We start from the raw sequence: 24,863 nt of genomic DNA, 5'->3' as shown, positions 1-24,863 counted from the left end.
TCACACTCACACTCACTCAATCTACTTGAGTTGTCTTGTATGGGTTCTGTTATAAGGACATTTAGAAGGAACATAAATTACATGTTGACCCTTGGCACAGGGTGCTGGGAGAGGAGATGGTGGGCTTTGAGAGAGGGAAGGGCAGCCGGCCAGGGTACAGGATGAAGGGAATTGGACTTGGAGAACACTGGGTTGTAAACGTGACTGTGCACTGGAGTCTCATGGGGAGTTCTGCGGTGCCGATGCCTGGGTCCTGCCCCCAGAGACTGTGGTTAGCTGATGTGAATGCTGGTCTGGGCATTGAGAGTTTTAACAGTTACCCAGGTGATTCTAATATGTGAGAAGTTTTCGCGGTAAACACTGCTTTACCGTGTTAGGGGTGGGTGAGAATGTCCAATTCGGAATAATTTTACTTATTCTAAGAACAAGAGATGATGAGAGCGATGACTTGAAGTCCTTGAGTATAGAGTGACTTTCCTCAACCAACCCCAGGTTCTAGGTCAACGATTAAAGAAGTTGTGTTTAGTTAGGCTCCAGGCAACGAGCAGATGCCAATGTGCATGGCTATTGGCGAGTTTAAATGCTGCATATTTACAGATATGAGAATTTGTTGACAAATCCTGTCCCTTCTCCTTTCTTAATTGTTTGTTTAGAGACCGACAAAGGATTATATCAGTTAGCATTGAAGATTTTATCTTAACTGGGTGCAAACAAAGGTCTATCAGCTGAAAATTCTAGTAGCTGAGCAATGACCTTGGGGCTGGCCCTGAGCCCACGGCCTGTAACTGGGTCGGTCGCACAGTGTCTTCTTGCAGGAAGCTGATCTTATTCTGTAGCCAGCTTCCCTCACTGAGGTCAGAGGCTGGACCACTATGTTTAGCTTTGGGGTCCAGGTTTCTGGTGGGGCTCCACCTTCATGATTCCATCTACAAGCCTAATTCCCTCCCCATCCCAAATGCCATCACACTGGGAGTTAGGGCTTCAACATATAAATTTGGGGGGATATAAACATTTAGTCCGTAGCAGATGCATTTCCCAGTTGAATTCCAAATATGTTTTCTTCTCAGGTAGATTCATCTAGTATGGCCTTGCCAGTGATTAACATACCAGTCACCAGTCACTGTCCCAGGTTCCCTAAGTGGCCTCACTCCTGCCCCACCTCATCTCTCCTCTTCCCTTCACCTCCCAACCTTCTCCAGAATCCAGCAGGACCCTGCTCTGCTGTGCTACATGTCTGTTCTCATTGGCAAATGCTTGTGCCAGACCAAACAGAGTGACTGTCAGTCCTGGGCATGGCAAAGGAGAGACACTTGTTCACTACAAGGCTGGGGTAAAAACAGGGAGGGAGGAAGGCTATAAAGCGAAACTCAGACATTTGGTGTGTGTGACGTATACACCAAAGGACATACCTTCCGAGGTGTGAGGGCTGCTTCTTAGAGACCTGGGTCCTGCAGGCCTGGCTGTGGAGGAGGAAGAGAGAACGATGTAGTTTCCTAGCAAAAATGTATTTCTTGTCCTCACCTGACTCTTTAGGAATCTTCCCCATGCGGCCAGGGGAGAAAGGATGTCCCAGCCCCGCTTGATCACCGGGACGCAGGTGGGGAGCCACTGCCGGGGCGGTCAAGGGACTTGGCGTGCTCCCCCTCCCCCATCAGAGGCCAGCGGTGCAGGGCCGGGGCGGGGGGTGTCTTCCTTCAAGCCCTGCAGGTGCCAGCCCGCTCTGCACAGGCTGGCCTCCTCCGGTCGGTCTGCTCCGGCACACCTGGCCTAGAGCAGTGCACGTAAGCGCCTGCCCCTCTTCCTCTGGGGCCGGGCAGGTCAAGTCCCGCAGCCATGTCCAACCGGTCAGTTCATGGTGGCACTGAATAGGGTAACAATTTTTATGTGTATCTGTGCCATCGACCGACATTACTGCCCCCAACTGAACACTCAACGGAGGACAGACGCCGCGACTGGCCTGGTCCCCGCTGGAGCCCCCAGCGCTCAGCATGGGCACAGGGCGGCACTCAACACATGAGTACTGAATGAAGGCGGGGAGACAGACGGGGCTGGGGCTTGCGGGGGTGGTGACTGCTCTCCATGCCAGGCAGTGTGGCCCGCCGGCCAGTGGGGGACCTGCGTCTCCCTCTGCCCTGAGGCTGGGGGCTCTCCTTGCTTCCCTGCTGCACGGTGTGCCTGAGTCCCATGAGTCTTGGACTCTGCCCAGCGCGTGGCCCAGGGGAGGGTGCACTGTGCGGTCTAATTAATGTATCTGTTAGGGTGCATTAGGGTGGTGTGGCCTTCAAGCTGTGGCCAATTGTCAGCTGCTCCCCTTAATCTCCCTGCGACTTCTTTTGCCCTCTTGGATGCCTCAGCCCTCATCTATGATCCTCCCCCTAATTTGGGGGTGGGCCCTCTGTGCTTTGGTTCCAAGCATTCCCTCCCCCTGGTGTACCCTCCCTCCTCCTCCTGTGGAACCCAGGACCTCTCATACCTGCCTCTTCCCCCAAGAAACTCGCTTTGGTTAGCCCGCCCACGGGCACCCGGCTGGGATGGGACCCACTCCACCTCTGGTGGATTTCCACACTGCTCTGTGCCCTGCCCTCCGAGGGGGCGGCGCAGCACTGGGTGGTCCCTGGTTCCCATCTGATTCTTGAGGCCTCGAGCAAGGGAGTGCCTGTGCTGAAGGCCTCCAGCCAAACCCTGGCCTTGCATACTACTGAGATTCCCTCCCTCCCTAGGAGACCAAGTCAGGCACCAGAGATAAAGTATAGCCCTCTGGGGGAAATTCATTGCTCTTTCTCTGGTATCCTTTCTGCCCTGGGCATTTACAGAGCTAACCACCGTTGTCACTGTCAGGAGATGAGTCAATTGCACACCCACCTGTATTGTTTCATGAGACTCAGGTGAAGAGGGGCGGTCGGTCACCATCCTGTCTCCCCTCCCCCTTGCTGAGCCCTTTCAATTGTGTAGGTAGTTAATCTGGAAAACTTCAGAATTCCCAGGATTGTTATTGTCACTGGATAGAAGGATGGAGATTTCCAGCTGGAATAGGGCGGCTTAGATCATTCTCGTCGCTTTTCTATGTAGAGAAAACTTCTGACAGTCGAGGAGTTGTCATTGTTTAGCCTTACACATCATCAACCTTCTCTAGGTGTCCCTCCGAGGAGGAGGGTCAGCAGCCTGCCTGGTCTTGAGGCTGGGCAAGCCGGGCAGTCTCTGTATCAGAGCTGGGCTAAGCACTGAACACATCCTGGGAATCACCACTCCTTAGTGTATACGGTTCTAGAACTTCAAAATCTTTCAAGTTAGCAAAGGCCATGCATTTCACGTGATGGCCATTTCCATTCTCAAAGTGGATCTGCCTCCGATTTTCCAGATAGTGAAACCGAGTCTGAGTCCTTTGCCCTGGCATCACTCCTCCCTCCTTCCTCCTCCAGAGGCTGGAGCAAGTTTACTCATCCCGGTGGTGGTTTCCTTCTCCTCTTCCGAGTTGGGCTGAAAGCAGCAGGTCCAGGGATTGGCCCAGGGGATCACCTCAGCTGTCCTGGCTGAGTCACAGCTGGGTGACTGCTTGGTTGCAGACAGCACAGCAAGGGCCCTCCCAGGGGGACTCCAGCCAGGGCAGGATCAGCAGGGCAAAGGGCTTTCGTGAATCCAGCTCAGTTTATACTGAAACGTGATCTAGTGTCTTCTCCTCGTTGCTTGTTGGAAACAAATTCTCCCTGCAGAGTCTGGACTTGTTTAGATGCAGTGGAAATAATGCGGATAGCAGAGAAACATAACAGATGACCCTTAACTTCTACCTAGAGCCAGCCGGCTTCTTCAATGAGCACCAGAAGCCTTCCCCTTCCCGACATGTCTGGGTCGGCTGGAAAAAATCCCAGTCTTAGAGTGGCCAGAACTGCACTCGTATTTCTTTCCAAGCCCGCATCTTCCGCCTTCCTTCTGCATCTCAGTAAAGAGCACTAAGGTAGGCGAGGAAGGAGGGGGCGGGCTGCCCCGGCACTTCCTGCGAGGGAGGCTCTGCCGCCTGGGGCCGGGCGGGCCCTGAAAGCAGCCGAGCGCCTCGAGTCTCGTGAGGCCCCTTGCGCCACCCCGCTCGCCCCGCCCCCGGGGGCCGGGCCGCGCAGACCCGGAGCGCGAGGCGGGCTGGGTGTTTGCATACAAAGGCGGCCAAGCGTGCTGCGCCGCAAGGTGAGTAACAACCTCCCCGCCGCCAGCCTCCCGTGTCGAGTCTCCGTGGAGCCCCGGCCAAACCCCGGCCGCCGCCGAGGTAGGGGCCACAGCCTCTGCGGGGCCGGGCTGGGCAGGGCGGGGCACCGCCCGGGGTCGGGGGGCGCGGTCGGGCCGCTGCCGGCCAGGGGATGCGGGACGACGTGATGCCCGGGCACCACACTCTGTCCCCGCGGCCCTTTCGGGGCAAGTGTTTCAGGGAGGGAGGCGGAGAACAGGCCCAGGGACCCGGCGGCCTCGTGAGCTTCCCTCGGGCCTTCTCCCAAAGGGCTGACCTTGATCGGCGTGGCGAACTCTAGGGTGGCCGCGGGACTCCGTCCTGGCAGGACGTGTGGGTAGTACTTGGGCAGCAAGCAGCCCTTGCTTAGCGCCGGGGACTTTTATGAAACTGGTCGGGGAGGTGGGGGTGGGTTATTTGGGATTCCTGCTTTGCTGTTGAGGAAACAGGCTCGGGGAGGTTGACTTACGTGCCCAAGGTCACACAGCTGCCGGGCGGCAGGCTGAGCCCGGGTTGGAATCCTGGTTCTTGGATTACATACAGTCTGGTCCCTCCTCTGCCAGCTTCTGTGCACCTTTCCTGCAGCCTGCTGGATGCTAGGCCTTCCATCAGATGCCCCTGCGAATAATTTTATTTTGGGGAAGGTGGGGAAAACGTAGGATGAAAAGTAGTGTTTTGGAAATACCTTGAAGTGCCGTGGAGCAGGGGTGTGTATAGATGACCGGCTGGTCATTTGCGTGGAGGGTAGTGGCTGGAGAACGCAGATGTCAACCCGGTTTTGACCAACAAACAGGAACTTGACTAAAACAACTGGCCGTGTTAATTCAAAGAATTTTTAGAGCCCAGTAGTTTCGAGGAGTTTTTTGGAGACATGAGCTTATCAACTGTTTCTATGGGAGGGGGCGGGTAATGGGGGCGTGCTTGTGAAATTTACTGTTTGTCCCTGTTCTATAATTTGGGTCTTATGAATTAAAGTAAGCAACTGCGGAAAGTACAGCAACTGAGAAGTAAACACACACGTACGCGTCTTCCCCCCAGAAATGGTGGAAATCTCAGAGTTTGTCTTCCGGTTCTGTATTTTGATAATGCTTCATTCACATCTGCCGACATCTGTTTTATTATCGAGTGTTTTTGTGTATGGGTGTGTGGTTGGAGCTTTTATGCTTGTTTGTGTGGAGGGCTGTATGGTGTGGAGCCATGCCTGGACAGAGCCCTGGACCTGAACTTAGTGGGCCTGGAGGCCTGGGCTCTCGTCTGGGTTCTGCGTTAGCTTGGCAGTGGGGCCCTGCCCAGCTGCCTTCACCATCCCGGGTCTCAGTTGCCCAAAATCTCAGCACTCTGGGAAAGAATGGCTGCAGAGGACAAACCTGCTGAGTCTTGTTGCAAGGGAGAGAACTTGGGCACTTGGGTGGGGCACCGACGGATCTCCTGGTCTTGAGGGGACCTCGGAAAGGCTGGGAAGTCTGCCCTGGGAGGGGGTAGTGTGGCCAGCCTGGCCAGAAGGAAGTCTGTAAGCCTGCCTTCAACCCAGTCAGCTGTGTTCAGGGCCCTGGACCAGAGGGCGGGGTGGAGGGCAGGAGATGGAGAGAGATTTCAAAGGAAGGGCCTGAGGCCTATGGCGCACACAGGCTGGTGCAAAGAACTTGGCTTTGTAGTTTTACCCACTTGTAACTTGGGCCAAAGACACATTCTCTTGAGTGTGTCTTGAGTGTTTCTTCTCCTAGGCAATGAAGAGAGAATCACACCCATTTGCAAGTTATGGTAAACGTGTTCACTGAGATACACAAGAGCCCCTGGGAAAGAATGCGGGGTCCCTGTGGTCACTGTTATTTTAAGGGAGGAGCGCAAGGTGCCAGTGAGGAGGGCTAATTGTAGAGTTGGGACAGTCCTGCCTAACTCTGGCCTCGGGGCTGTGAGTCAGCGCTATGGGTCCCCCTCTCACACTGTGAGTTGGCCTCCCCTGGGTCCTTTCTCTTCTGGGTTCAAGGTCTAAAAGGTACCTAAATGTGATGAATTGATTTGGGCAGGGGTGCTGATGGGGATGGATGACACTGCAGGCAGCTCATTCCAGGGAAGGCCTGTTGACGGGAATGGCCTTTGGAGCATTTTGAAAAAGACCTAGGAGACAGTGGTCCAGTTGGGACACTGAGGCTGGTGGTTTGACCTGTTTGCACTTCAGCTTCCTCAGCGTGACTGAGCCATGAGAACCGGGGGCTGTTGAGGTGACAAGGAACATGTGAGGCTGCAATGTCCGGTCAGCACTGGGGCGAGTGTCCTGGGGAGGGCGGGCAAAGTCCCACTTCTTAGGTTTCACTGAACCCTGGCCGGGTTTATTACTCCCGAAGCCCACTCACTTAGAATCGGGGTGGGATTTGTGAAAAGAAGTCGAGCAAAGTCCGAGCGAAGCCCATCAGCGGGAGCTTTCTAAGCTGTGAGCAGAGGGTCTAGAAAGAGCAGGGGCCTGACACCTGCTTTCATTCCTGGCAGCAGGTCCAGCTCGGGGGATGCAATGTGCCGGGCTCGGGAGACCCTCCTGACAGTGGGGGGGGGGCCTGTCAGGGAGACTGTCAGGGAGACTTCCCATGTCTCCCCCCTGACCCCGCCCCACCTTTTATTTAAGCAACAAGAAGTGAATACTGGCACAGGCCAGTATTCTTCACAGTGCTGCCTGTTACCCTCTGGTCCTAAAATCAGTTTAGTAGGCCCATGGGCATTTTAGAAAAGGTGAAATAGAATAGAAGAGAAAATCCCAGACCCGGACATACTAATCTTAGGTTAGGTATTGTTTTGTGAAACTTGTTTAGCTGAGATGGTGTGTGTGTGTGCCCGTGTGCCCCCACGTGCAAACTCTGGTGGAGGGAAGCGGGGTGTGTGAGACCCAGTGCCTGGTGTGCGGGGAGGGGCCTGCGTGTGTCAGGTGTTGGGCGAAGGGACAGGGCTCCGTCTGGAGAGGATGCTTTTCCGCGCCGGGAAACCACATCTCTCAACACACTGAGCAGGTTTGGGATTCTTGCGACAACCTTTTTTCCTGCTGCTGAATGCTGGGCTTTCGAGTAAAGAGCTACAGGTTGTTAGAGCAGAGTCATGACTCTGCATCGACTGCCTGCCGACCACAGACCCTGCATTCGAGACACCCTGTGTGCCCAGTGCTCCTGGGACACCATCAGCACACTTCCACCACGTGCCTCTTTCCCGGAAGGCCCGTTATCTCCTTGGACACATGTCTTCTCTCTTTTTGGTGAAATCTTCCTCTGCGTTGATTGGTCTCTCTAGGCATCCACCTTTGGTTTACAAAAGATAGAAGCAGCGAGGGTCGTGGGATAACCGGGCACCCACAAGGCAGCTCCCCGCTTTGGCCAGAGAATTTCCTGCCGGTGAACTCTAAATCACTCCAGCCTGTGGCCCAGTCTTCGGGTTGCCTTTGGGCTCAGATTTTTGGATAAAATGGAAATGTATTCCCAGCCTATTGGAATCTAACCATACCCTTCTGATATTTCTGTATTAATTTCAACCAGTAGTATTCTTTGGCCCTGTCTTTTTGGGAGGGTGCGATCTAAATAGTTGACGTATGCAAAGCGCTGTCAGGCTGCAGCCTTAACTCACAGTCCGGCCTTTGGTGCCGTGTGTGACCAGAGGGTTAGCACCTGGCTTTCGTTTGGCCGTGCACTTGGAAAAGAACTCCACGTTTACCCATCCTATGAGGTGGGTGCTGTTAGGGTCGTCCGTTTTATAGATATGAGACTGGGCGGCCGAGGGGTCGGTCAGTCGTTCATGGTCATGGCTTAGCAGGTGGTGGAGCTGGGAGGTGAAGGCCAGCTGTCTGCCTCTGCGGCTCAAGCTTTTACCCCTGAGCTGTAGGCAGCACTCTTGAGCGTCCAGGTGATATTTGGGTGGAGGGAGCAGGGTTCACGCAGAAGTCACAGAAGCAGGGCTTTCTTTTTGGTCAAGACACAGACCTGGACAGAGGGCCCTTGCTGGGGTGTAAAGAGAGGCTGCAAGCCCTGTGCTCCATTCGTGAGTTGCGGGGTCAAGAGCTGGGGGATCGGGGTCTAAACCTGGGCCTGTTTTTCCAGCACATTGGCCACCGGGGTAGTTCAGCTGCCTCCACCCTCCACCACCCAGGCCTTTTGTGCTCCTTGGCAAGGACCTGAGAACACTCATCACACGGGATTGTAAGATCGGAGCATTGCGCAATCCCAGCGCTGGAGGAGCGGTCACCCATCTGACCCTTCCGACCAAAGCAGGACCACCCCGCATCGCCCCCGCCTGTCTAGCAGTTTCAGTGCTGGGGAGACCCTGACACCGAGCAGACCGGAGTTTGCCATCCCTCCCCCAGTTCTCTGAGGTCATTAAAAATTAACGTTAAAGCAGTACATGCACATGTAGAAAACAAAACCCAGGAACCAACGCCTTGGAAATATTTGTGATGAAAAGTGAAGGTCTCCTCCCCTTCCCCAGGCCTGTTCCCTAGGGTGAGCCTGTGAACCTTGTTTGGTATGTACCTCAGTCCATAATTTTTTTGTGCATATGAGAATATGTATAAATGTAATTCTTAGAAATGGGTTCATATTATAAATATTTTTGTACTTTTTTCACACAGTATATATACCTTTTCATGTTAGTATTCGGAGAACTACCTCTCCCTCTCTTTTTTTTTTAACAGCCTCATAATATTCAATTATATGGTGTGGGTGGTCCCTAATTTACTTAACTGAAGTCCTGTAGATATTTGTTTCTAATTTTCCTTATTATAATCAGTGCCCTGATTACTGTTTTGTACATAGCAGAAGAATTGCTGGAGTTTGCTGGTGTGTGCAAAAAAGGACAGCTATTGCCACAATGCTTACCCCGTTTGTTACCCCTCCGGCAGGGAGTGGTGAGTGTTCATTTTCTCCTGTTCTCACCAACCCCTCAGGTTTTTACAAAATGCTTTGATTTTGGACCACCTGAACGGCCTCCTTTGATTTGCATATCTTAAATTATGAATAGGATTGAGTATCTTCTCATACATCTTTGACCAAACGGACTTCTTTCTCTGTGAACTCTCTCTCTTTTGCTCATTTTTCTGTTGGGTTGGTCTGAGGCCATCTTAAATTGACATTAATATTTTAGAGGTGAATGGTATTAGCAAAGCCACAGGGTTACGAGAGCTATGGCTGGGGTATTGAATTTTGGCAGAAGTTCCAAGAAAGCAGTGTTTCTTGGCAATCTGTGAACCCTGGAGAAGAATTCTGCCAATTTTGGATGAAATGCTGATTCTTCTGGTGTCACAATGAGGTGAGAAGTCATGAGACCTCCATTCCCTCATCTTGACAAGTGTTCACAGCGCTGCCCCCTGGGCCCATACGAGACTGGGGTAGCTGGCGCGTTTGTGCATCTGCTGTGTGCCCAGAGTGTGGGGCTCCTCCCCTGTGGGCGGCCTTGAAGGAGGAGAAAATCTCCTCGGCCTTCCCTCTCTGTCTTTGCTGAGTGTCTGGAGTTATTCTGGACGCCCGCTTTCCTGACTGACTTTGCAGAGTGACAGCCCCCTGCATCCTGGGCACACTCACGCCCCATGCCTCCTGCCGTATACCCTGCGTCCTGCAGGATGGCCTGCAGCTGGCTCGCCCTTCCTCTGGGCCTGGAGCTGAGCTGTGATGGGCAGGACCTGCTTAATTCAGAGAGGGCTTTGCCGCGGGGACCCCAGGGCGGGCTGGTTTTGCTGCTTCATCACTTTTGTCAGGAAGTATTGATATTAGTGTGACCTGTAAGCTTTTCAAAAGCATTGCAGGTTTTTCTGGTGAAGTTTTCTTACTTTGGACCAGTAGTGCCTCCTGAAGAACACTGGCGTGCCAATAACGTCCCCGCATCCCCAGGGGTACTGACGGACACAGAAGTTTGCTCTCTTGCGTACGAAGTTTCTCTTAGTGCTCCGTTCAAGATGGTCGGACATGGGCTTCCCTGGTGGCGCAGTGGTTGAGAGTCCGCCTGCCGATGCAGGGGACACGGGTTTGTGCCCCGGACCGGGAAGATCCCACATGCCGTGGAGCGGCTGGGCCCGTGAGCCATGGCCGCTGAGCCTGCGCATCCGGAGCCTGTGCTCCGCAACGGAAGGGGCCACAACAGTGAGAGGCCCGCGTACGGCAAAAAAAAAAAAAAAAAAAAAAAAAAAGATGGTCGGACTAACACATGGGGCAGCTGCTGCCAGACTCACCTGGTCCAGACTGGCCAGGGGCGAAGGGACCAGCCCCAGCGTGTGCTGTCCGCGCGGCAGGGGTGGGCGTGAAGCCCAGGCACCTGGACTTCCAGTCTGGCGTTGTTTACCCTGCGTCACGCTGCACCTAAGTCATACTTCCTCGTTGGTCTATATAATTTATCACACTTGCCAACTGATAAATATCAGTGCGCAGTGCTCTGAAGAAAGACTTCCTCTTTGCAGTTACTGTAAATAGCACGAGGAAGATACGCTGTTTATAAACCAATTTCATTTCCATGTAAGTCTTATTAGTCATAATATCATTTTTGGAATTTCTTAGAAATTGTCTTTTTTTAATGCTTTGTATGAAAACCAGCGTTTGCCTCGTAACCTCCCAGGTGAGTGTGATCTTGGCCAGTTCCGGAGCAGCACGATGTTTCTGTTGTTACTCAGAGCTGATCAGACCTCACATTTGGACCCCAGACGTGGAGACAGAGTCTGGAATGTGCTCAGCGGAGATCAGCCAGGGGTGATGGGTGGAGGCCCCCCACCCATCCCTGTGAGGCCCGGCTAGAGTGCTAGGGCACAAGGGGCAGTCACACAGCCATCCTCAGATGAAGAGAGAGACGTCCCGGGGCTTCAGGGAGCTGTGGGGAGAACCCCAGAGAGGCAGCTTCTGTCGTGTCCTCGAGGGAGAATGGTCCTAGCTAATAAAAGCCAAATGGCTTAAATACGCCCGGTGGTAGATGCTCACTCTCCCAGAGCAAATTCTTCAGTGTCCAGAAAGGTTATAGATGGACGTCCACGTTCAGTTGTTCAATAACTGAGCCAGCTAAGATGTAAGACTTCCAGCTTCTCAGGACAGGAATTAGCCTTGGTTGGTGCCAAGCCCCGTGCCGGGCACAGGTGAGCTTTTGTGTCATCTGCTGGGTGCAGGGGGAGTGGACGTGTGTGGGAAGGGGTGGGATTGGCTAGTTACTCACCAGTCCTCAGAGGTGACTTTCAGATGCTTGAGGTAGATCTGGATAAAAAGGAGGAGGGGAAGGTTTTATCCATGGGCGTTTAATTTAGATTTTAATGGTAAAATCTCTTTGCCCTTTTTCTTCGTTAACTCAAAAGTAATGAGACCCTTTCCAGAGCTGCAAGGTCCCTGGGGCATGGCCCTGACTATTAGCTGGTGGCAGGGCTCAGCCGAGCCTGTGCGCCTGCCCTGAGCACCTTCTGCTCACCTGCGTGTGCCACCTGGACATGTCAGAGGATGAGGCTGGTCTGCCGCTCCTGGACCAACCGGCAAGCACAGACGTACCCCTGGAGCAAGGAGACCAATTTCCAAGCCAGCAGATACAGCTTTTAAAATGTACCGTGGTGGATAACTTTGCCTTCACCGTTGGAGAAGTAACATATTTTTAAATGCTGTGCGTTATATTTACCTTTCCGCAGGTATAATTTAAAGTCTGCGCGCGCTGCCCCATAGGTAGGTCGGGCCATCAAGTCATACGGGAGGTTGGCAGGATTGTCATAGTGTTGGATATAGACTGAACCTGGGTTGGATGTACTTCCACCCCTTACCCTGCCCAGGTTATATACAGACTCTCTGCAAACTGGGAAAATTATATCCCTTGCATCATGATGATAACTAAGCAGACAACAAACTCTTGATGATTATCCCATCAGGACAGTGGACCAACCTTAATGGTATGTGAAAACGGACAGCAGGTTTAAAAAGGTTTGTGTCACGCCGGTTTGCTGCGTTATTGTCTTCGCCTAGCGTTGCCAGTAAATATCCCCTCAGTGGATATCGAGAAGTCCCTCAGATGCGCTCCTTTGACCGGAGTAGCTGGCAGGCCGGCCCGCTGGCCCCGGAGAGCAGCAGCTGGTTGGGTTTCTGGGGGTGTAATCCTGCTGCCGATCACAGGAACACAAAGTCAGAGGCCTCGCCCTGCGTGATGTTGGGTTGGTTTTCCAGTCAGGACACTCCCTGCATGTGCCTTAAACCCAGAGTCCACAGGAGTCCCTTAGGCACCTGCTGTGAGGGGAGAGGTGACAGCACACGGCTGCGTGCACAGGTGGGGGATTCCTGGCAGGCTCGCTCCAGGAAGCCATGAGTCATCCTGAGGACAGAAGTGCCGAAGATGTCTTCAGATCCCAGACTGACTGAAGGAGGGTGTCTGACCTTTTAGACCTTGAGGACTGTGGGGGAAGGTTTTGGATTGACCTTCTGCAGCCCCGAGGAGGGGTAGCTGAGGAAGGTGTGAACGCTTGTGAGAATGTTGCACCCAGAGCCCACGACTGAGTCCAACTTATCGAGTCATTTGCTCAGGGAAGAAATGGCAGACGTTTGGCCTGTGCTTTCCAAGGGCAAAGACCTTTTCAAAATCACCGTCTTGTACCTCGCTCTTCGTGACAGCGGCGAGGCCTCATCAGAGAGGCCGTGTGAAGACCCGGCCGCCGTGCACACAGCTCACAAGTGCCGGAGGAAGGTGAGCACATCCAGGCCTTTGGAGCCCCATTGACTAAACACATATGCGCACTTGAAAGCGGAGAGCTATGTTTATCTGTGACCTTGTGGAGGACTAACAGCCTGGGTGCTCCAGAGAGGTAAGTGGGGGAGCCAGCGGATAGAGGAATTTTTTGCTGAAAACAAAAAATTTAGTTGGACATCAAAAGATTACTGCTGGGCTTCCCTGGTGGCGCAGTGGTTGAGAGTCCGCCTGCCGATGCAGGGGACACGGGTTCGTGCCCGGGTCCGGGAAGATCCCATATGCCGCGGAGCGGCTGGGCCCGTGAGCCATGGCCGCTGAGCCTGCGCGTCCGGAGCCTGTGCTCCGCAACGGGAGAGGCCACAGCGGTGAGAGGCCCGCGTACCGCAAAAGAAAAAAAAAATTACTGCTAATGACAAAACCCCAGACATCTCAAGTTAAAGAATTGGGAAGATGCAAGAATCTGAGCTCATTGAAACGAATTCTTTGAAATAGATTTTAATTGTCTAGGGCCGGTATCCTGTTTTTCTCCATCCTGAGTTCCTTCAGGGTGCACCGTTGGGGTGGCTGCAGTGGCGGGTGGCTTGATGGTGGGGCGACATTCATTGTTTACCAGAATGGCAGGCAGCATTTTTTTTTTTTGTCCTCACCCCCAATTTTATGCAATTTCTATTTTTCCTACTTATCCTTTATCTTTCATGGCCTGTTTGTTGTCAAGAAATGTGTTATGAGCTTGTTACCTAAACTGCGTTTGTAGTGAATTTAGTTGGGGGCATTGTCTTCATGAGTTTTATGTTCCTGGGAGAGAACAATTCCCGTTTTCTTAATTTCTTCTAATTTTTGAATTTTAGCACTGTTCCCCTCATACCTAGACTTGCTAAGCTACTTGGAGGCGGTGTGTGCACATCTGGAATTTTTTATGATGGGACAAAAAAAAATCCCCAAACAAATCCCTCTCTCCTACATCCCCGCTCTCCCCCTCCCCCCACCAAAAATCAAAAAACAAAAAAAAACCCCAATAACCCTAAAACAAAAAAACAACTCCAAACCCCTGGTTTCTTGCTTGGGATGAAAACTTGCTTTTATGATGTTGTTATGACCAGGTCACAGGATCATCAGCTTAGAGCCCCATTTTTGAATTTCCTTTACAACCTCTTTGTTGGATCGTGGCTGAGATTCTTTGAATACTCCCATTGATGCTGAGCTCACTCCCTCTAACGAGTCAGTTCTCGTAGAAGCTTGGTCTCATAGATTGTGCTTTCCACCCTGGCTCTGGGATGGCCTCTCTCTGATTCCAACTTTAATTACAATCTCTGATCACCGGGGTAGCACTGGATACCCTGTAAACGTGTGCCGAACGTTACCGACCTTTAGAACTAGATGACTGCCATCTGTTTCGCTGAAGCCACACGACTGGTCTTTCTTTAACTGGGCCTCACCCATTGATACCAGTTCTGTCCAGCAAGAAGGGGAGGCAACGCTACGCACAGCAGGACAGGGAGGGCCAGGGGTTCAACCTGGGCTCCCGTCCTCACTGCCGCTTACCGGCTGTGCTGCCCTGAACACCACGCAAGCCCGGCGCCCCAGTTCCTTGTCGGAAATGGGGTAATGATGTCGGTCCTGAGTACTCAACCTATGCAAAGGAGTTTCATAGATTTGCATCACATGAGCTGCCCTGGGCAAAGGAGTTTCGTGTGTCGTGAAGTGCTGAGCAAATGTCGTGTGGAGGCTTGTGTGGCCTTTCACCTGGGATTCAGGAAAAGGTGATTATTAGTGATTAGTGGCCTGCTGAGGATTTGCAGCACCCGCCGGGTGGGCGTTAGGTCTGATGGCTTTGGAGTCTTCCTTGTTCTCCAGAGTCAGTAGGCACCCGTCGTGGTTTTCCAAGCCCATTAAATATCTTTCTCCAAACCATCATTTTATCTTCTTGCCTCCACTTACTCTCCCTGGAGTTCCTGGTTGTTGCGTCAGGTAAGAAGCATGCGTGTTCAGACTGCACCTGCAGCTCCCCGGAGAGCCTCACGGAAACAAGGATCGGTCTGGGGGCGGCGGGGGGGGGCTGGGTTGACCGACAAAAAGTTAACATCATACGGCAGTAGAATTTGTTTTCTCAGAGAGCCCAAAATTCTCTTTCATTCTGGATGTCCTTTCAAAGATGATCCACGGGTTAGCCTTTGCTGAAATTCTAGTAGAGTTAGGGAATTTGTTTTCAGTAGTTCTCTTTCATTAGCTTCTGGTACGTTTCCTCATTTCTCTTTATGTGATGACCTGTCTCCTCGTTCCTCATTAAAGCACTAGAATATTGTGCCCACCCGTGTGGCCATGTCTGCCCTGGGGGCCCCCTCTGTGACATAGCTTCGCATCCCCCTACGTGCCACCGCCCCAGTCCTGTCGTGGCACGATGGTCACCAGGGAGAAACAGGCTTCTCCTGCACTCTGGCCCGTCACTCTGGGATGTGCGTTTGTTTCAAAGTGATAAGAGTAGGGACCGGGGCAGCTTTGATTGTGCATCCTCTGTTTCCATCGAACCAATGCAAAAGCGTTCCCAACCAATGAAGCATTTTCACTTTTTGGAAGACAGTCACCATGTAGATTTAATTCAATCACGTCATTCCACACGTACCTATCTTAATAGACAAATACGAGAGATTGGGCTCCTGGCAAATGCTGAAGAATGTAATCAGAGGTAGCCTGGGAAGTTAAAGGAAACGTGGTCGTGTGCGGCCGCAACATTTCCTGGGTGCCCAGAGATGAGCAGGCCCCCTCCCCGTCCTCAAGGAGGGCAGACAGCTTGCTGGATGGGGTCTCTCCAGCCGTTTGACAAATGACAGCCTGCGTTTATCAAGCAACTTTCCAGGATGGGAGGGGTTGGTGTTAACTGAACAGGAGGGCCAGTGGAAGGTTCAGTTTGCAAAACGATGAGTGATTTTGGGCGCGTAGGTGAACAAGGTATCCTGACAGGCAGATGAGGGCGTTGGAGACGCAATGGGAAATACAGGTTAAGGGGTGATTGTAGAACTCTTGCAGGACTTAAAGAGATGAATGTAGAAGGAAATGATGAAGGTGAGGAAGGTTTAACATAAATGGGTATTCTGAGAATTGTGTTTATTGAGACAGTTTTGCGCTCTTTTTGACCTTTGCTAAGGTGAGGTTTCTCAGCCCTGCGCCCTGATCCACCAGCCTTCCTGGAGAGGAGTAGCTCCGACTTGGGTGTCGCCTGTCGTAGCATCACTGTGTCACGGCCAGGAAGCACAGCCACAGTATGAAAATGGAGACACTGTTATTTCCTAGATAACATGCCTTCGATAATAGTCTCCTTGACAGACCCGGGAAGGGAATTAAAATCACTTTTATCCACTTGCATAATAAATGAGTGGGAATGATTCCTGAATTGACGATTAAAGGGACTGGCCTAAAATAATTCAAAGCCCCGTATTTAGGTTCTTTTTTTAAAAAAATTAATTTATTTAGTTTTGGCTGCATTGGGTCTTTGTTGCTGTGCGCGGGCTTTCTCTAGTTACGGCGAGCGGAGGCTGCTCTTCGTTGCGGTGCGTGGGCTTCTCATTGCGGTGGCTTCTCTTGTTGCGGAGCACGGGCTCTAGGCGCACGGGCTTCAGTAGTTGTGGCTCGCGGGCTCTAGAGCGCAGGCTCAGCAGTTGTGGCGCACGGGCTTGGTTGCTCCGCGGCATGTGGGATCTTCCTGGACCAGGGCTCGAACCCGTGTCCCCTGCATTGGCAGGTGGATTCTTAACCACTGCGCCACCAGGGAAGTCCCTAGTTTTAATAATTGATGCTCTTCAAGCTGAAGACGCTGTTGATTATGAATGTTGTAGATAGAATCCCCAGTGGGAATATGCTTTTGGATTTTTGTGCTCTGTGGTGTATTATCTATTTGGGTCTAATACCACTACTGCAGTGGTTTCTAACTTAGGGGAGAGTATCCGGAAAGACGCTGTCCCAATGGCATGGAATAATCTTAGAAAATTAGTAGTATTCCAGGAGGTCAAGCTGGAAGATGTCATGTTGAGAAAAATATATTTACCTGTTTCCTAACCTCAGAGTTAAGCACAGCTTAGAGAGCCCCAGTTTGGCCAGAGGGTTTTTTTTTGGAGGTTTGGCTCAGCTTTCCTTGAAAAACTTTGGAACGAGGGCTGTGGAATCCCGTTTCACGTGGTCAGTGAAGCCTTGTCAGGTGAAGCAGGTGTTTCCAGCCAAATTCTGAGATTAAAATCAAGAGATTGAAAAGTAACTTGGAATGGGGTGAGTGGAGAGCAGGTGTCTCAAAGCCGTTCAGTGGAAGTTGCAGCATTTGTTTTGTGCACATCTTTGGCTTCTCTTGAGGTCCTGAGGCACTTTCTTCGGGGCAAACGTTCCCCTCCACGCCTGCTGGTGTGTCTCCGCGGACACCGTGGCGGGAGGGAGGTGAAGGGTGGCAGGGAGGGGGACTCGGGCTGGCCTGGCTTCTTCACTGTCATCAACTTAGCTTCTTCCTTGAGCCTTTTACTTCAAACAGAACTGACGGAAGTGAAACTTGGGAACCGGCGCCCAGCTGGTTTATTCTTGTATTCAGTACCTATTCTCCAGCACGTATTTACAAGAGACCCTGGACGAAGGGAAGGTCAAGGAGAGTGTGGTTACCCTCACGCCCCTCGGCCAGGCAGGCACTGGAGGTGACGTGGGCCCAAGCTGTCACTCAAAGAAACTTTTTAACCAAATAATGGTTCCTCTTCCTGAAATGAGTTTTGGTTAATGCAGTATTCTCCTTTACCCTCCTTGTAAAAAAATTAAAAACTGGTGGTAAAATGCACGTGACATAAAATTTATTCTTTTAACCACTTTTGAGTGAACAGTTCAGTAGACTTAATGCAATACATGCACGTGGTTGTGCATTCACACGGTGGACGGTCACCATCTAGCTCCAGGACTTTTCTCATCTTGCACACTGAAGCTCTGTCCCCGTTAGACATGAACTTCCCCTGCCCTATCCCTCCCCCCTGGTAATCACCGTTCTGCCTTCTGTTTCTATGGGTTTATCTGCTCTAGGTACCTCAGATAAGTAGGAGCATACAGTATTCGTCCTTTTGTAACTGGCTTGTGTCACTTAGGGTAATGCCCTCGAGGCTCATGCATGTTGTAACGTGCCAGAATTTCCTTCCTTTTTAAGGCTGAGTAGTATTCCATTGTGTCTGTAATACTGCATTCTGCTTATCCATTTATCCGTCTGTGGCCTCTTGGGTTGTTCCCACCTTTTGGCTGTTGGGAGTAACGCTGCTGTGAACATGGGTGTGCAGGTTATCTCTTTGAGACCTAGCTTTCAGTTCTCTCGACTGTATACCCAGAGGTGGCATTGCTAGGTCATGTGGCAGCCCTGTCTTAAGTTTGTTGAGGGGTCACCACGCCGTCGCTGCACCTGGCTGGGCAGCCAGGCGGGTGTGGCTCACGCCGGGGTGGCCGTCAGAGCCCCAGCTGTGAGGAGGGCCAGGGCTCGGTGCCGGCAGGGCTCCCGTTGCCCTGTGCCCCAGTGTCTCCGGGATTGGCGCTCTGCCTCGTTTCTTCCGTCACTGCCGCCTTTCAGGCTGGCATCCTGTCTTGTCGGCACCATCACCAGAAGCCACAGGTTGGTCTTCCTGCCTTCAGTGTCTTTTCTTGGCCGCCTTCTCTACATTTTTACTGCAGCGCTCTATCTAAATCACGGATTGAATCCCGATCTTGTGGTTCCTGAGTCCCCGACGGCTTCAGTTGCTACAAAGCACCTTCCGAGTCTCCTGGCAGGTGTCGGCTCTCGTCCTCCCCCTGCCTGTTCTCTGTCGCAGGCGCCGCCCCCTCTGTGCCTGTGCACACACCTGTCTGTCTGCGGCGGCCTGTCCACCTTCCTCTCCCGGGGAGCATCCCAGCCCTGCTCCCCACCCATCGACTGTCGGCTCCTCTGGGATGGCTGTCCTCTTTCCCTGGATGTAAGTCCCTCAGCGTCTCCTTAAGTCCAAGCAGACACGACCACGTGTGTTCTCCTTCTCTCTCCTTCACGAGCCCGAGTCCCTCCGGGGCACGGGGTCTGCGTCTTTTTAATCTGTGCTCCCGGCGCCAGGCCCCTGGTGGAGTGGAGGCCCTGGATGTTTGCTGAGTGGACTTCGGTTGATCGGCTGGGCAGACAGACCGAAGCCGAGCACAAGTGTCCCTCGAGATGTGAGAGCATCAGGCGGGCAGAGAAGGACCAGGATGGAAACTGTTCAAAATAAAAGTCACTTATTTTTTCCTTCTCAAGTAAAAATAGTCATTTTTTTCTACCAGCGTTATTAAACACCTACTCTTTTTGGTGTGGTGGGGAATATGAAGAGGTCTCAAATACAGTCTCTCTTCCCAAGAGTCTGAAGATTTGGTCTGTAAAACCTGCACGTGATGAAAGAGCGAGCGCCACACGTACTGTGGACTCAGAGAGGAAGAGCCCGGTGACGACTGAGATCAGGCCTCCTGGGGTGGCCAGGGTTTGGGGTGGGGAGCGCTGGGTGGGGCCCATTCCAGGGGAGCCAGATGCCCTGAGCTGGGTGTCTTTGAAGTCGGGCATGCGGCGTGGGCACGTTAACCTTGACTGGCTCTAGAGCCTGCCCCGAGTTAATCGTTTGTGCACCTTGCTTGTGTCTCTGTTTCCTAGGCTCAAACCATGAATTACGTCGGGCAGCTGGCAGGCCAGGTGTTTGTCACCGTGAAGGAGCTCTACAAGGGGCTGAACCCTGCCACCCTGTCCGGATGCATTGACATCATCGTGGTCCGCCAGCCCAATGGGAGCCTGCAGTGCTCCCCCTTCCACGTCCGCTTTGGGAAGATGGGGGTCCTGCGTTCCCGAGAGAAGGTGGTACGTGACCTAGGGGACGGGTTCTCTCCTTAGAGAAAAATCCTCGCACTTCTGCGGCTTTACGTATCCGGAGCTCCTCGCGGACCCCGAGTTTTAGCTTTCCGTTGGAAAGGGCTGGTCCCTGAATTGACAGTTACTCAGATTGTTCTGATCTCTATGCTTGTGTAAATTTCTCCAAGATTTAGTGGCATAAACCAACTGTTTATTAAGCTCCGGGGGTTCTGTGGGTCAGGAATTCACAGCAAGTGCCGCAGGCTGGCCCGTCTCTGCTCTTTGCCACCTGGGGCCTCAGCTGAAGACTCAGGGCTGGGGGCTGGGATCCTGTGTAGATGCACTTGCTCACTCGGCTGGTGGCCCTTGGCTGGACTCTTAGCTGAGGCTGTCACCCAGACGCCGCGCGGGCTCCCCATGTGGCCTGGGCTTCCTCACACCATGGTGGCTGGCTGCAAGGGAGGGAGCCGGGCGGACTCTGCCTTCGTTTTCTGGTCTAGCCTCGGAAGCCACGTGGCCTTACCTGTGTTGTGCTCTACTCACTGGGGCAATCACAAGCTTGCATGGACCCAGGATGGTGGTGGTGGTGGGGGAGAAGACTCCGTTTCTTGACCAGAGTGACCAACGGAGGTTTGGAATTGTGAGATATTTGGGGAATGCGTGTGACTGAAGTGTACGTAGAGACCTGGTCATTGCCCGTGAGGTTTCCTGTTGTGATGAAGAACATATGTTTTTCCTTCAGGTTGACATAGAAATCAATGGGGAAGCAGTGGATTTGCACATGAAATTGGGAGATAATGGAGAAGCATTTTTTGTTCAAGAGACTGATAACGATCAGGTAAGGAAGCCTGGGTGGTGAAGCTTTCTCCCGCATTTTGAGCTTTGAGCAGGGCTCATCTGGGAGCGTGTGTGGAGAGGTGATAATGGGGCCGGCTGTGTGGGTGACGGAAGAGGAGAAAAGTGGCTGTTTACCTGTCCTGGGGATTTGAGCCACAGGGTGAGTGTGTGCTATGTCTACCCAAGACTCAGCAGTCCCAGCCTGATGCGTTCGCTCCCTGGTTCCAGGGAGACAGAGGAGTTGAATGACACTGGCCTGAAACCATCATCCAAAAGCATGGAAGTTATACTCGTGTGTCAAATCTCAGACGGCTGAAATGTTCTAATTTTTGTTTAGTGAGTGACTAAATCACATAACTTTTTTACTATGAAAAAATGTTTAACAGCTCTGTTGAGATATAATTCTCACACCATGTGCTTTAGCCATCTCACGTGTACAGTTCTGTGGTTTTTAGTGTTTTCACGGATACATGCAAGTCATCCCCGCAGTCAGTTTTGGAACATCTTCATCGCTTCAGAAATAGACTCTGTACCCTTTAGCTACACCTCCCCTATCCCTAAAGCCCTAACTCCCCACCACCCTGAGCCCTAAGCAACCACTAATCAAACTTTCTGTCTCTATAGATTTCCCTAATCTGAACTTCCATCTGAATAGAATCACATAGTTTGTGGTCTTTTGTGCCTGACTTTCATGTACCATAATGTTTCCAAGATTCATCTGTGTTCTGGCTGTGTCAGTACTTCATTCCTTTGTATGGCCGAATAATATTCCACTGTATCTGTATACCACATTTCGTTTATCTTTTCATGTGTTGGTGGACACTTGGGTTTGTTTCCACCTTTTGGCTGTTGTGAATAACGCTGTGTACAAGTGTTCGTATAGACACATGTTTTCATTTTGGGGGGTATATACCTGGGAGTGGAATTGCTGGGTCATATGTAACACTGAACCTACCACTGAGGAACTGCCAGACTGTTGTCCAAAGCTGCTGCACCATTTTACATTCCCACCAGCAGTGCACGAGCGTTCCGATTTGTCTGTACCCTCATCAATACTTGCTCTTTGACTTGGTGATTCTAGCCATCCTGGTGGGTGTGAGGTGGTATCCCATCATGGTATTGATTTGCATTTCCCTAATGACCAATGATGCTGAGCATTTTTTCATGTGCTTATTGGCCATTTGTATGTATTCTTTGGAGAAGTGTCTATTCAGATCCTTTGATCGTTTTTTTATTGGGTTATTTGTCTTTTTATCCTTGAGTTATAAGAGTTCATTATATATTCTAGATATGAGTCCCTTATCAGGTAGACGATTTGTAAATATTTTCTTCCATTGTGTGAGTTGTCTTTTCACTTTCTTGATGTTGTCCTTTGAAACACACAAGTTTTAAATTTTGATGAAGTCCAGTTTATCTGTTTTCTCTTTGTGGCTCGTGCTTTTGTTGTCACATGTAAGAATCCTTTGCCGAGTTCCAAGTCATGAAGATTTACCCCCATGTTTTCTTCTAAGACAAACCATTTGTTTTTGCTCTTTCATTCACTGAGAAAGCCACTTTGAAGGGATCTGATGTAGAGATTCCTCAATAAAAACCACTTGAACTAGTTCCTTTATGAGAAGATAGCCTTTGTAGAGTAACGGCTCTAAATAGCTCCAGGCTCTAAAATGAATGCCCATAGTTTCAATTTCAGGACAAAAACATCCCAGGCTCTGCTTCCTTTTGGTCTTCCCAGAGGTGCCGTGGTCTCTCCCAGCCTCAGCCTTCCTGCTCAGATGTGGATTTTATACGTGAAGCACATTGTCTGATGCTCTGTAACGCACTTTATTTATTTATTTTTTGGCCATGCTGCGGCCTGCGGGATTTAGTTCCCTGACCAGGGATCGAACCTGAGCCCCCTGCAGTGGAAGTGCGGAGTCTTAACCACTGGACCGCCAGGGAAGTCCCTCTCTAAGCTACTTTAAACTTTCAGCAGCATGCTTGTTAATCCCCCCTCTCTTTTGTATATATTCTTTACTTCTTTTTTTCCCTAGATTTTCTTTCAAAGTAGTTTATTTAGGGGTTCCATTGTCTCTCCTCAATACATTTTATGTATTTCTCATATGCTTCTTCACTCACTAGTTCACCTAGTTCCGGGTGTCATCTTGATCAGCCAACCATCTTCGTAACAAGATTTATTGTCAAGTCCTGGATTTTCTGATAGAGCTTCATTAATTTCATTTACTTCTCCTGATAGAGGAGAATAGAGTTCACGGGCAGCTTTCACGCTTTCCAAAGCACCAAACTCCTCTTGTTTGTTCAGTTCTGTTGCAACTTCAGGCAGACTACAGTAAACAACATCTCCCAAAGCTTCCTGTGTCAAACTGCTGATTCCCACTGTTCCAATACCGTTTTCTGTTGCTATCCATTCATGTTTGTCTGTGAATTTTTGCATATGTGTCAGGCTGTATGTACAATAGTTACGTTGTTCCCTTTTATCTAACAACGCCGTAAGGTCGGGATTATCATTTCCAGTTTTCTGATGAAGGAAACAGACTCAGAAGTTAAGTGACTCTGCCCAAGATCACAGAGCTCATCAGAGGTGGAACCCTATTTTTTACTACCTGTCACCAGGTTTCTGATAAGAAATGAGTCATTTGATAATAAAATGATGGCTATAGTTTTTTTAAAAACTGGTGAATCATCATAAAACAACTATTAAATTGACAGGCGGTGGAGGTTTTTCTTTTTGGTTGTTGTTATTTTTGTTTTCTTGTAGAGAAGAGGGTCAGTACCTAATCACTTGACGGCCGCATACCTAGGTGTGCTCTGGTGCAGGTGGGCACTTGGGGCACGGTGTGGGGACACTGTCAGATGTTCTCTTTAAAAATTATTATTATCCTAATTCAGTGCATGTTAAAAACACACACACATTCTCTCTTACACACACACACACGAGTGCAAAACGGAGTCCAGTTCCCAGGGTAATGTGATGACTCCAAGCCCATTTTTTCCTCTTTACCCTGGAAATTTCAGACCAAGTGGAATTTTGGTAGCCTGAAATAACTGATAATTACCTCACTTTGTTATAATTACGAAAACGCAGGATTCAGTACAAAATGGCAGTTAGCGACTTGTCGACTTTATGACCACCTGTCAAATTCGGCAGCCGCGTCTGCAGATTGCCGTGACCGCCCTGTGCTCCCCACTGCCCCCCGTGCCTGGGCTCCGGAGTGAGCACTGGTGGGTCGTGGGCACCACTGGCTCCTTAAACCCCAACTAACAACGCTCCTTCTCGGAAATGTGTTCTGTCTTTCAGGAGGTGATCCCCGTGCACCTGGCCACCTCCCCGATCCTGTCGGAAGGAGCCTCGAGGATGGAGTCCCAGCTGAAGAGGAGCTCCGTAGATTGGATGAGAAGCCTGGACCCCAACACGTCAGCGCAGGTCTTACCTCCCAGCGAGACCCCTTCAAGTGGCTCTTTAGTGAAGAAGCGAAGGAAGAGGAGGAGGAAGTTGCAGCTGGACAGCCTGAAGCGGGACGACAACACGAACACGTCCGAGGATGAAGACATGTTCCCCATAGAGATGAGCTCGGACGAGCTGCAGGACAGCAGTAGGTAGGTGTGGGTGAAAGGCAGGGCCTCAGCTAGAACTGGGCGAATTCATTGTTTAGGATGATCCTTTTATTTATTTATTTATTTTTAAATTGACGTATAGTTGATTTATAATGTTGCGTTAGTTTCAGGTGTACAGGAGTGAATCGGTTTTTTTAATATATACATATATATATATATGTATATACCTGTTCTTTTTCAGATTCTTTTCCCTTATAAGTTATTACAGAATATTGACTAGAGTTCCCTGTGCTCTACAGTAGGTCCTTGTGGTTTATCTATGTTGTCTATACTAGTGTGTATCTGTTAATCCCAAACTGCTAATTTATCCCTCCCCCCTTTTCCCTTTGGTAACCATAAGTTTGTTTTCTATGTCTGTGGGTCTATTTCTGTTTTGTATGTCTGTGGGTCTGTTTCATTTGTATCTTTTTTTTTTCGATTGCACGTATAAGTGATTCATATGATATTTGTCTTTCTCTGTCTAGCTTACTTCACTTAGCTTGATGATCTCTAGGTCCATTCATGTTGCTGCAAATGGCATTGTTTCATTCTTTTTGATGGCTGAGTAATATTCCATTGTGTGTGTGTATATATATATATATATATATATATATATATATATATATATATATACCACATCTTCTTTATCCATTCATCTGCTGATGGACATTTAGGTGGCTTCCATGTCTTGGCTGTTGTGAATAGTGCTGCTATGAACATTGGGGT

General features: G+C 50.7%; 1 protein-coding gene across 2 annotated transcripts in view; it reads left to right on the top strand.

The window, feature by feature from the left end:
• Window positions 1-4,156: 4,156 nt before the first annotated feature.
• LPIN1 (lipin 1) overlaps window positions 4,157-24,863 on the top strand; it is a 68,400-nt gene continuing 47,693 nt past the window's right edge. The window contains exons 1-4 of one of the 2 annotated variants that reach the window (XM_029231955.1): window positions 4,157-4,255; window positions 19,518-19,718; window positions 20,452-20,547; window positions 23,842-24,140. In XM_029231955.1, the coding sequence (XP_029087788.1) occupies window positions 19,527-19,718; window positions 20,452-20,547; window positions 23,842-24,140 (587 nt within the window). In that variant the 5' untranslated portion in view covers window positions 4,157-4,255; window positions 19,518-19,526. Of the gene's footprint in view, window positions 4,256-9,014; window positions 9,090-19,517; window positions 19,719-20,451; window positions 20,548-23,841; window positions 24,141-24,863 lie in introns of those variants that run through there. The other variant, XM_029231956.1, reaches the window with a different exon arrangement.

Source organism: Monodon monoceros, unplaced genomic scaffold, assembly GCF_005190385.1.
Source record: "Monodon monoceros isolate NGI ecotype Baffin Bay Population unplaced genomic scaffold, NGI_Narwhal_1 Super_Scaffold_19, whole genome shotgun sequence".
NCBI lineage: Eukaryota > Metazoa > Chordata > Mammalia > Artiodactyla > Monodontidae > Monodon > Monodon monoceros.
This window is presented reverse-complemented; position numbering and strand designations above follow the sequence as displayed.